Source organism: Apteryx mantelli, chromosome 1, assembly GCF_036417845.1.
Source record: "Apteryx mantelli isolate bAptMan1 chromosome 1, bAptMan1.hap1, whole genome shotgun sequence".
NCBI lineage: Eukaryota > Metazoa > Chordata > Aves > Apterygiformes > Apterygidae > Apteryx > Apteryx mantelli.
In genome coordinates, this window is record NC_089978.1 from 141534701 (window position 1) to 141547854 (window position 13154).

Genomic DNA, 13154 nt, shown 5'->3' on the forward strand with positions numbered 1-13154 from the left:
CCTGTACAATTTGACCCTCCAATGCCTATACTCTGTCATAAATTTGTATGCAATTGTGTTATATTGACCCATACCTTTCATTAAATAGCATGGACCTGATCTGTAGATGAAATTGGGGTTGGGTATACTTGAATCTTGTCTGTTGAAAACCTGTAGAAAAGAGTGTCCAAACACTGCTGGAGACAAAGGTGCCATCCTTCAATGGGTGAAGCAAGGAGTACTTGGGAAGAAAGAGTGGTGTCTCATGCTAAGGTCAGGTGAGAGCTGTCTTGAAGAAATGGCGTATATAAACTCCTATGTGCTACTTACTACACAGGTCAGCTTAACAGTTCAGAGAATCACTAATGGAGAATTACAGTTCTTCTAGGTGCCCAGTGTGAAGCCTGCATTTGACTTGCATGAACACTAAACACTGAAGTTGGGGAAGTTGTACAGCACCATTCCAAAACCTTGTTTGGGTGCAGTCATCACAGAAAAGAGTTATGGTAACATGCAGTCAAGGCCCAAATGGTGAACTATCTCCTAATCTCTGCTACACTTCTGCCTATTAAAAATGTGAACAATAATATGATTTAATGGATTTTACCTTCCCAAGGTCTCTGAGCTTTCACCAAGTACAAAGGTACTGTGATAAGCAGAAAGACATAAATTACTAATTTCGTATTCAGTGACAAATGCAGGTGACATACAGTGAACAATAAATGAAGTCATAAACTGAGTAAAGGTGGGGGGAAAAAAGGCAAACAGAATGAGTTCAGTGAGATCAGGCAAAGGTCCTGGAAACAGAGACCATTGCAAAAAATGTTTTTGCTGAAACTTTCCAAATCACTGTTTCCCCCTGTCCTGTCCTGCACCTAGCAGAGAGCACATGCAAAATGGAAGACTCACGTGGAAGATACAAAGAAGGAAGCAAGCTGAAGAACTCTTCTACAGACTTACTTATGCTGGGATTTCTCTTAAAGATATTTGAAATCAACTCTGTTTAAAGGACTCTTAGTATAAAAACGTGTGCATCTCAAGGGTACATTTGCCACTGTATTGTCTTTACTTGCCTAAAGCAAAGATGGATTAAAAAAAAAAAAAGTGTCCTCTCCCTGCTTTTTTACCATGAAAGCCACATCTTGTGGCAGAGGAGCCACAAGATAAAATTTTAAGAATATACTCTACATGACTAGAGCTGGTCATTTCCATCTACAGTTGACATGAGCAGGGTTGTGGAACTTGAACTTTTTTTCCCTATTTCTGCAATCCCAAATGCCAAATATGTGCATAGCCAGTGCGTACTGAAAGATGGCATGAGTTAGCTGTTTGTGCTGCCTGATAGTTTCCTGTCTAACACCTTGTATTTGGTTTTCTCCCCTAGCCCCCTCTGCTTTTTAATATTGGAGATGGACCTTAATAACCTTTGGTTGTGGCTGACTAAAGTTCTCAGCGTTCCCTATGCACAAGTCTTTTGGGAACACCTCAGGGAGAAGAGCATATCTCCAAGTGGTGGTAGTTGATTAGAATAACTGAGTTATTTGCAAGTTGAAATAATAGGAAATAAGCTATTTAAGCATTCTGCCAGTGCTTAGAGGAAAAAGGATAGTTGCATAACGATGCTAGTTTTCCTGATAATCTGAATGTGAACAGTGTTACCAGCAAGTCTCTGAAAGGAAAAAAGTGAAAGTCTTGCAGAGTAGGTGCAAGTTCTCGAAGTGATCTTGTAGCCTATGGAGTTCAGCCCATGTCAGTGGGGAGGAGAGGAGAGCAAGAAAGGAGTTTTGCCTTGAAAGAAAGGAGTTTTGCCTCTGTGAAAGCCTCCCTCTCCATCAGCCTTGGTGAGAGCCTAGAAAAACTAGTACCCTTGGCTACAGCTGGCCCTGTGCGAATATCCTCCCACCCTTTGTACTTAGAGCGAGGTTTTGAGTGTTCGTTTAGTGCCATGATTGTTTTAAGCACTTGAAAAATGGGAGTACACTTTATTACTTTCATATGTGTATCCACTTGCTGTCTTTTGAGAGAAAGCAAAGTTTGACTAGTGTGACGCTCTCATAATACTTTTCAAACCCAAGAATAACTTGTGAACTTTGCTTTTGTTTTGGATACTTCTAGATGCTTATGAAACTTAATTGACTGAAATTATGATGAGGATGTTTTTTCTTCAGAGGCAGAAAGGGCAAGCAAATGTCCAGGATGTTCTCTTTGCTTGTGTTTAGGCTGACTCTTCTATTGGTATACGCCACTTTTTTTTTTTTTGGGGGGGGGGGGGGGGGACTTGACCTGATTCTCTTTTTTTTTTTTTTTTTTTTTTCCCCTCTTCCTTCCCCCCCACCTCTTGCTTGCTTAACCTCTCTATTAACCTTGTCTTACCGAAGACAGTAAACTCTGCAAGGCAAGGAACTCGCTTTGCTCCTGTGCTCACAGAACGCCTAGCATAACAGGGCCGCTTTCCGAACATTGCCATGATAAAACCAGAGCTTTGAGAAGCTTTTAGTCTGTGCAGCAAATCCCAGTGACCACAATGAGAAGGGGCGGGAAGGGAGCAGTGGGGGGAGGCGTGCTGTCTGCCGGCATGGCAGCAATCTGAACTGGGCTCTGCAGCGTGAACTTGTGTAATGGAAAATGGCAAGCATCCCTGTTTGGCGGAGCTGGAATGCATGAATTCTAACGGTCTGTGTAGCTCTGCAGCTCACTTAAACAAAGACAAAACATTGCAGCTTCATAAAAGTTTGGGTTGGAAGGCTTACAACTCTGCTTCATTACAGCAGAGGGGAAAATCTATCCTGTAGCTTTTAGATACATGTTTTAATGTGTTTGGGTAGAAAATGTTCAATGGGAATATGACTGTGAAAATGCAGTTAAACCACAGAATAGTGTCTGATCTGAAGCAAAATAAACATTAATGTTAGTATTTTGTGTATCTTCTGTCTTTGCTGTAATGTTGTTTAAATTCAATTTTTGCATAGTTTTCAGTAATGGTAGACAGGTTGTGTGCCTGGCACTGATAAGCCTTTACAATAACAAGTTCCAAATTGCTATGAGGGGGGAAGCTAAACATTAATGCACTCCACTGCAAACCCTTGGTGAATACAGAAGTTTGGTAAGGTTTACTTAAACGTACAGGATCTAAACATTATGTTGAAGAGCTAGTTGGAAATTTTGCTGGGTTTTGTTGCTGCTCTTTTTGTTTTAAAAAGGGATGCTAATATACTGTTTATTAGTATATAGCTATATAAAATTTATGAATAATTGGTACCCTTAATGAAGAAGCTAATTCTGGATTAAAAGTGTGGGGGGGGGGGATCTTCTGTCAAACAAGCTTCAAGGTCTCCCTCATGCAATGCTGTTCTAGTATATGCATGTCTTCTATGTTTTTTGACTCATCTCTTGGGTCCTAGGCTGTTTCTACCTCTTGCCTCTGCTCTAAAATAATTGTTTGATGCTGACTTAACACTGATCAACTGGCAGACAATTAGGTCTTGTAGGAAAAGGAGTGAAGTTGCTTCTAGTCTGTTTTCAAGAAGAATGAATTGAGGGGAAAACTAATTTCTCCCTTTGGTCTTTTCTGAATAGTCAGAATCCAAAGGGGAAGAAAAAGGAAAAGCAACTGATTTGAGTGGCACTCGAGAAATACCAAAGTTGGCAATGTCCAGTGTGCTCTGCATTACCAGTGTGTATGGGCTTCTCCTGCAGCCTCTGCAGGCTGTGGAAAAAACAGACATGTTCGCTGTCTCTTATATCTACATCAGCAGCAAGAGGAGGAATTCTTCCATGCATCCTATATACGACACACAGTGCTGCAGGGCCAGCTGGATGTACTGGGACATTGTATACAACACTTCATATATTTATTTTAGCCTGAAGTTTTAGGGAAGCCATGTGAGTTGCCATGTTGTCTCTGTCTGCTGTCACCCACAAAGATTTTTAAGCTTGTTGCTCAGTTTCAGTAAGGTTTGACCAAAGGAGTAACAAAATAAAATATGATGGAAGTTCTGTCAAGTCCTATGGAAGTAAGCACTGGTACAGTGGAGAGCCTCAAATTAGTGTCTCTCTGTGAAAAATATTTCCAGGTTGAACTGAGCAGCGGTGCTGTGTAGGCCCCAGCACTAGAAAGAGCTGTTCGGAGCTCACGCTCTAGTAGCCACCAGAGAATCCGACCACAAGGAAGTCCCCCGTAGGCAGGCGGGATTCTTAAGTTCTGCTCCCCCTGGAATTACTTGGTTTAAAAATATGCTTGCTTAGTGTGAAAGTCCAAAGCTGCTATTCTAATCTTTACAATGAGTCTCTGTTAGTTTGAGAAGGTGGCAAGGTGCCTTATCTTGGTTACCAACCTGTTTTCTTCTCTTTCTGAATCTCTTCTCTTCTCCCCTCCTTCTCAGCTTTGCTGCCAGGCACTTGGCATGAAAGGCAATTGTGTGGGGCTCTCCTCAGAGCCTTGTTTGACAGGCCCATAGGAAACCAACAGTTCTTCACATCACTTCATGTATTTTCTCAGCTTTCTTGCATTCCAAGTTATATTTCATGGATGCCTTTAAAAAGAAATTGTCCCAGGACAAGTGCAATTTAAGTTCATTCTTAAAAATGGAAGTAGTACTGTTAGGATTTGTATATGCATGGAGCTCTTCCTTTATAGGACCTGTGTCCACATTTGGACAGTTGTACTAGAAAAAACAAGTTACACCTAACAGGGAGGTCCCCTATTCTCATATTTACCTTTCACTGCAGAGATGTGGGCACATCAGCTGTTGCACATTAATTTCATGCCCTACCTTAATCCACCTTATTTCTGAAGTGTAGTCAAGTATCTGCTCTTTTCTGTGCTTTGTCAGTATGTACTTACTTGATTTGTAAGAGAGCAGCTATCATTAGGCAATTAAAGAGCAAACTTGAGGTACAGAGCTCTGAAAAGATTTGAGAATGGTAAGGAATTATGGGGTTGGCTGTTTCAACAGTAATTTTCAAAGGAACTTTAAAGAGGTATTAGGATTGTCTAGTGATCAATTTGTCCGTATCTTAGAAATATGTGGAAGCTGATGCACAGGAGGAATATGTGTATGAGGAAACAACTGTGTTATACTAAACTTGCATGCAAAGGAAAAAAACTTAATTGTTAAATGTGTGTGGATGGGGGAGATGTTACCAAAACAAGCCTGTTTGGCTAACGTAGTAGCTGGTAGTTAGAACCAGCCAACAGCCCTGTTACTCTAGTATGTTGTGTAAGTGTGAGTGAGCTGGTGTATGTTGTGTAATTGTCAGTGAGCTGCTCAGGGCAATCTCTGAAGAGACTAAGAGGAGGTGATGGCAGTCTGCTTTCTCCCCAGCGCCCTGCAGAAAAGAAGGGTATTTTGGGGGAGGTGGAGATCAGGTGAGCAAAGGGGTCCTGGGCTGATGGATGGGGGGAAGTCTGCAGGATGGGTGCAGGGATGTTCTGCTCAATAACAGATGAAGTTTCACAGGACCAGCCATAAGACCCCAAAGCAGAAGATGAGTGATTTGTGTTCATGCGAGGAAAGGTTGTGTGTTGTGTGTGAATGAAGACCAACACTTGAATTTTGAAAACTGTGTTTTTGTAGATTGGAGTTTCTGCTTAACCTTTGTACTCTTCCCCGTACTAAATCTATATCATGAGTATTTAGATTTCTCTAAACAAAGAAAAATGCTTTTAGTTTTTAATTCAGAATCTATTGTTGAATGTTTTCTGAAACTGTCATGTTTTATTTTCAGTGGTTACATCTATCAGCATGGCTTGAACCATTTGAAAGAAATATAAGGAGCAAAGACAGGGGAGGGGAAAAAGAATCCAGCATAACATGGAAGCATAGGAAACATCTGCATTTTTATCCCCAATTTTATATCCTGTTAGAGTGTTACTTATCTTGAATGGTTTTACTGAGTGTTGAACACAACCAGTAAAATGTTATCTGCACTTCCAAGTTCTGTGTTAAGTGTTCAGATCAAGGATTTAGGGCTTAACCAGCCTTTTACTTGCAAAACCTCTCCAGTGGTTTACAGAGCTACTGCCCCTGCAACTGCAGCATGGTAGTTGACAGCATAGTGGAATGCTCTTAGCCTGTTCCCATATAAAATAAAACAGATGAGCTGATGTAAATGTTTGTGATTCTCAATATTATTTCTCTTTAATAATTTAGAATTTGCCTCTGATGGTAGTACACTAAATAGCCCTAAGGATCTGGATGGATTCTGTTTCTGTAATGAAACGTAGCTGTTCCCAAATCAACAAAATTTCTCTGGCTATCATTTGTTGCCACCTGATTCCAGCTTCTCTCCCTCTTCTCTTCCTGCTGCTGACAAAGTTAGTTGGGAGATTTATTTGTACAGGGGTTTATGCAATGAATCTATAAGAAAAAATAGCTTTTAGTGTGGAAGTTTGTTAAAACTCTTTCATGCCTTCTGGGTTTGGCCCTGTTTTGTTTCCTGGGTTGGCTAAGAAGGGAGTTGAAACTTCTCTGGTGTCAAGATACCTTTAATGATCATATCTTTATGATGATAATCATAACACATGTATGCTGTATTAGGAAACTGTAGTGTTTTGATCAAAGGAAAGTGTGTAGTCACCACTTTGCAGAACCATAGCAACAGGGTAATTGAGTAGGATACTGGATCTTGCCAAATTTCTGTTAATGGATGTGGAGGCTTGTAAGCCAGCAATGCAGGCTTTACTATAAAGATCTAGGAGGTGTTGGGTTTTCTGCCACACACAAGCATTTACGCTGCAAAACCTGACATCTTTTGGCTCCTTAACATGGTTTCATAGAAACTCTGTGTGAATCATAGCTACACAAAGCGAGCAGAACAAGTCAGCACTAGAATGCGGTACTGTACTGCAGTTTGTTAAACACGCTGCAACCAAGGGCTGCTCATCACTTGGTTAAAACTAAAATCATTTTACTGGTCTGTTCATTCTAACAAGCTACTTAAGCGAGAGCTGAGCTGCCTCGAGGCAGTTGTATGTCTTTGCAATCTTTTGAGGGACCATCTGAAATTAGAGCAAACTTAAATTAGTGGATTTTTTTTTTCAGAAACGTACAGGACAAAACCAGCTGAACATCACAGTCAATTTACCACTGCTATTTTGATATCTTATGCTTTCAGCTTGGAAAATATATTAGACGATGAAGTCTGAAATCACTTCCGTCTCAGTTACTTTAACTTGCTCCCATAATGATGGTAGTCATCATCCTTGAAGATTTTTCCCTCAAACTTGGGTAGGGCCTATTATGCAAGTAAGTCAGACTTAGAGTAGTGTTAGCTACTTGCTACCAGCCAAGGGATACACTGACTTTACATGTGTGCAGTCGTGGTAGAAGCAATCGTATACTTAAAAGTGAAGAGCAAGATGCTTCTTCCTCTGTGCATATATTCCATGACAATAAGATAGAAATTTTGTTGTAGATTAAGTTACTGTGTATACCTGTGTGTGTGTGTATATATATGTTACTGTGTTACTGTGCAGCAGGAGGTGGAAGGGTCGTCCATTTAATTCATTGGTATTAGGTGGGTTCACTGAAAAAGTAAAGGGTGGAAAATTTCAAAAACATCCTTTGGGGTGGGGCAAATAGTTTTAAGCACAAGCAAAAATTTTAGATATATAAAAATGTTCTTCTGTTTCCTCCTTTCTCTGTCGGTAACTTTCCTGTTGAATGTCAAGACAGCTATTTCAGTCTAGCTTCACAGTGAAGAATAGGGAAAACCTGTATGATTTCATAAGCTATTTAGGAGAGGATATTTCAGAGTTCTTTCAGTCATCTATTTCTAGTCTGTGGCACATTTGGCAGTTGTGCTGATTGCTAAGGCTACAAAGAATAGCCTGCCAGATATTTTAAGCAGGAAGGGGGTACCCTTCTGGTTAAGAGACCATTGGCTGTAAGGTGGGGGAGATTTACTAGATCTTGCCTAGAAGATTAGGTCCTGGGCCCAGTTAAGTTTATCAAAAGCTTCAGTGGAGCTTTAATAAACTGCTGGCTCTGTTAATGACCTGTAGATGTGTTTGCCACAGTTTTAATATGCTCTTGTGATTGATTTACCACTTGCAGAGGCTGGAATAGTAGTGGAGAAAGGGTGATGTTTACGAACTAGCTCCAGAAGAAAAGCACATTTTTTCCTACTAAAACACCAATATCCGTATTCCAACTGAGGTAGTTAAGGGGATGTAAAGAGGAAATTTGCCTTGGTACAAAGGTGATCTTCAAATTATGAAATTCGAATCTAAACTAGTCCTCTCTTTTCTTTTAACGGTCAGTTTTCTGTTCTGTGTTCCCATCTATGCACCAAATTCATTTTCCAAATGCTTAAAGTTTGTTTTTGAGCACTGTCTGCTTCCTTTACAGCAGGAGAGTACAGGTAGTCTTGAGTAGTTAAAGAACTTTTCTCCTAAGGTTCTTTGTATAGACTGTACATAGACTTCTGCTTTTGTGACTGCTGGGGATCAGAATCTGTATTAATCTGTATTAGAGATCAGAGATGCATGAAAAAGATATATCATTTCTTTTTCCTACACATCTTCAAGTGCGGTCATTTATTGATGTATATCTATATAAATTATAGATGACTTTGTAAGGCTGAACATCCCAGAGGAAGTGTAGAAGTATCTAAACTTGAATCACTTGAAGCTTGCTTTGACAAAGCCCTAAAAAATAAGACTGCTGCTTACACTTATGATGATGGGGTGTTGCATGCAGGAAGTTCCACCTCCCAAAGTCTCAGTTTTCAGCACATTAGCTTCTTGCTGCAGTATTCGTGGAGAAGTGAGACTAATCTGTAGGTAGTCAGGAATTTTTTTGTCCTCTAACTTTGCCATGTAGTCTTTTACAATGAAAGCACGTAAGTATCTGTTCTTTGTTTGGGCTGCCCTTTTGTAAGGAACTTGAGTCGCTTTTCTACTTCCTACTGTGTCAGAAGCTCCAGAAAACAGACAGCGAGCTTCCCAAGAAATAAAGAATAAGCAAGTGAAACCAAACAGTGATACTGGACTCTCTCTTCCTTCTTCCCCCAACCTTTCAAGGAACTTCTGGACTCTCCAATGCCATATCTTATATTAAATTTATCTAAGAGTCATGACCTGGCATGTAGTGACTAAGAATTCAAAGACTGCTTTCTGTAACAGAGGAACATAACAACATTATTCTGTATCTTGGAGAATTTAGCAAGTGTGTGGGAGAATTGATCTGAAAACTCTTTCTATCATTTCATTAATACAGTGGAGAGCAGTCTCTGTGCTCCTGAACAGATACTGTAAACCAAGGAAAAGAAAACCTAGCTTACAGGAACACTTGAAGGTGTCAGAGCCAAACCTGCACTGCATCACTGGTATATTTCTTTCAGTTTAGGGGTATGGCTCTGTGATAAGCAGTGGTTTTGCTTATCATTGTCACCCTTTCCACATCCCCCAAAACACACTCATGTTTCTTTACCCCCATTTCCCCGTTGGGAGTTCCTCCTGGTTGCCTTGGAGTGGATTGTGAAACTTCCCTGTGAGTCTGTTTAACTTGTTAACCTGGCAGAAACCACATTGGCAAAAATAAATACGTTTACTAGCGATGGAGAGAAGGAAGGATTTTTTTAAAAATCAGATTAGCGTATGTAATATCAGCTCACAGAATTAGTATTCATGGATTACACAGCCAGGAACTGGAAGCACAGGGGGAAACACAGGATGGTAGTGAGCTACTGTGTTCATTTAGTTGCTTTTGAAACCAGTCTCAGATTGCTATATTTGGGCTTGTGCCGGGCCTGTGCTCTTGAGCTTTCATTTATCTATGTGGGTCCCAGAGCTGCCTCTTTTCTTTGCCTTTCTGAAACTACATGGGTGTGGGCTCTCCGTTGTGACACAGAAAAATGGCTTGCAGTTCAGCTCCTGAAAAGCAGTATTGATCGTCCTTTGGACTCTCCCGGCGGTGCTTTTCATGTGGTACAGCCTTGGGGATATTCTGGGTGACAGCCTGCGTACAGAGGTGTTTGCTGTGCGCTCCCACCAGTGCGCGAACCTTGCCACAGTTCTGAAACCAAACTGCCTTTTTTGCTTAGGCAGCACAGGAACGTACTGAGCAAGAAAAAAATATGGATTTCTGTACATATTTTGCTCCTCCTCCTTTTTGACTCTTGTCCCTCTGCTATAAATGCCTGTCTGTCTGCTTCTGTCCTTCCCAAGCCTCTTCCGTTCTGTGAGGTTTTTTAAAAGTAAGTGGTTTCCAGTGTGAGGGTGTTTGGTGTGTGCTTTGTGATTTGTTTTTTTTAAACAGGCTTTCCATTTTTCAACTCTCTCTTCATGTGACCTGGGTAGATTTTGCCTGCTCTACCATGCCTGCTGCATGCACTGAATCTGTTCATGGTGGTTTACTTGTATAGAGTTTAAACGACTCAAGGCATGCCATAGTACAATTAACCAGAATTCATAACCTGAGCATAGATTCTCCAAAGAATTGCACCATAGTATTTTCTTTCTTCTTTCCTAGCAGATTGTAGAGTAAAAATGAATCTATATAGTTATGACATGGTCTGATTTAAAAAAAAAAAAAAAAAAAAAAAAAAAAAAACCTCTTACCGTAAATTAAAACTATTTTGCCTTATGATGATTCAAAAGATGAGTATTGTCAGTTGTCTAAAATCACTTATCTAACAAAATAAAGAAGTGACTTTCTGAAAAAGGAGACTGTAACAGGAATTGCTGTTCATGATGCTTTTGTTTTGAAAACTGCTCATTGGCTTTTCTGTGTATCGGATAAAGTGGGCTGTTAAACAGTTTTGGGGGGGGGAGGAGAAGGAAACAAAATATCTAAGAGGGGTGAAAGGATATATATACTTTTTTTTTTTTTTTTGAATTTACCAAAGATACAGAATTTCAAATCCAAAGAATAGATATAATTCAGGCAATGGCAGTGCAAGCCTTGACAGAACAGTACATTATCTTATTGCTGAATAATTTTAATTCATGTCTTCAAACTATAATAATAGTGAACATAGCATTTGGCAGATTTAGCATATTAATACTTCACTTTCTTGATGATAAAAGAGGTATCTTGTTCTGAACAGGTTGTAATTACTCTTCCTTCATTTTAAAAGCACGCAGAGGAGTGGAATTTTAAGTGAGGAAAAAGCCAGAGACTTTGCGATTTGCACCTTTGACCCTTACTGATTGGCTATAATACGGTGCAAACAGTCAAAAAAAAAAAAAGTATGTATATACATATATACATATACACACACGCGCGCGCACACGCTCTGAGTTAAGCAACTAGCTATAGTTCTTCTTTAGAGTAGTTTGTGAAAATGAGAAAGTATGAGAATGAACCAAACTTGGGCTTTAACTAGGTTTGTAAAAAAGCTAGCTAGCTTTGTTAGAACTTGTTTAGCCTAAGTGTGAGTTGGTTGCTGGAGATTTCTTTGTTTTTGCTTTTTTACCTGTGGGTAAGGCCTGTTGGACCACAGGTGATAGCACAGATTTATTACACAGCTTTCATGATTGGAGGGAAGCAGGGACCTAGCCAAGCAGGAGAAGGAAACAGAGCTTGAGATGTGTTTTTATGTATCTGTTTCTAGAGCAGTCTCAACCTTGCTTTTTATTCCCTTCATGTTGCAAATCAGCAGTGCCAGGCTGATGGTGAAACAGCCTAGGAGTGCATTTATGAGAACCACTGGGATTTTAGGTATGGTGTGGAGTGAATTTGGGTGGATTTAAACATGCTATCAGTCATTCTACCCAAGTTTTTCTGTCTAGGTTAATGCAACAGTGGGAAATAATGAAAATGTCATGGAGCCATAATACGGATAGGGCCTAATACTTTAATTAATGTGGATGAAGAAGCAGCTAGCAGTAAGTGGAGTAAAGAGAATTGTGGTAATTTGCCAGAGGAGTCTCAGTGGCCAGTCTTCAGCTCTTCCCCTTCCCAACTTCCTCTGTACTTCCCCCGTGTCCTCCCCCCCCGCCCCGCCCCGAGATGGAGAAGCCTCAGCTTGGTGTGGTTTTGAAATGTGAAACCTCTTGGACTGCATTTTATGAAATACATAAATTATCAAGCAGCATAGAAATAATAATGTAGGATTTTAAAGCAAACGTTAATCACAATAACCACCTGTATTGATGTTTTCACCAAATTCAGTGACCATGACTTTTTCTTAATGCAGTAGCAACCACAGTGGACAATTATAGACCCAATATAGAAGGAAAGAGGTGCTTAGAAAACAGTTTGTTGTGAGGGAGAGCAGAAAGTGTGGGGGGGTTTGGTGTGGTGGTGGTATGGGATTTTTTTTTAACTTTCCCTTCCACATATGATCATTATGAATGGGAACAAGCATGAAAAATTCTGAGGAATGGAGAGAGTCAGAGAGAGACAGAGAAATAAATGTCCCAGGTAGAATGGGAATACAAGGCAGGCCGTGACTTGTGTGATGAATGGTTCATTCTGCGCAGTCATGGTGCTTCTGGAAGAGACACATGTACATTGTGCGAGTTCCTCTGTTAGGGCTTTCCTGCTGCACCTCGATAACTGTCTGCCTTGCCATTCCATGCAATGAATCCTTTCTTTTGAGAATTGATGTAGGCACTGATGCCTTCAACACTGCGTGTAAATAAAATTCATACTGTGTGTTTCACAGGTGGTTTTGCTGAATTCTCCAGTACTTTCCCTGGTCTCTGTGAAGGAAAATCCACACTCGTCCCTACTTGCATTTCTCAGCCGTGTCTACCTGTCTCCAACATTGGGCCAACCCGAATTCTGCCTCATCTGTACCTTGGGTGTCAGCGAGATGTCCTCAACAAGGTGAGTGTTCTGGATATTATGTTGTTTACATGGATGAGTACATAATCTCCATGTGTCTTTGTGTCAAGGCATCTATCATACTGCATCATTACAGCTGCAAAACATCTAAAGTAGATCCAGATGACAGCTTTTCATAGCTTATGCACAGCCAGCTATGTGAGAACTAATGATGTACAGTCCATATAATTAGTCTACGTGTCATGTAATCTGAAACTTTGTCTCCTCTCACCTTGGTCTTGGAGAAGATGATATGATACCTTCCTCAATAACCTACTAATCAAAACAAACTATTAAATCTGCCATTACAACAGGTCGGGTAGTTTCCCGAGTATAGTTTGGACTGGTTTGTTTTGGCAAGTGTTAAAAGTTAACACAACTATGTAGCCTTTAGGTTAC

At 40.3% G+C, this 13154-nt stretch overlaps 1 protein-coding gene across 1 annotated transcript in view; it reads left to right on the forward strand.

Moving 5' to 3' along the window:
* Positions 1-13154, forward strand: part of DUSP16 (dual specificity phosphatase 16) — a 39217-nt gene that overhangs the window by 5539 nt on the left and 20524 nt on the right. Inside the window, exon 3 of the mRNA XM_013947475.2 lies at positions 12595-12758. Within this exon, the coding sequence (XP_013802929.1) occupies positions 12595-12758 (164 nt within the window). The remainder of the gene's footprint in view (positions 1-12594; positions 12759-13154) is intronic.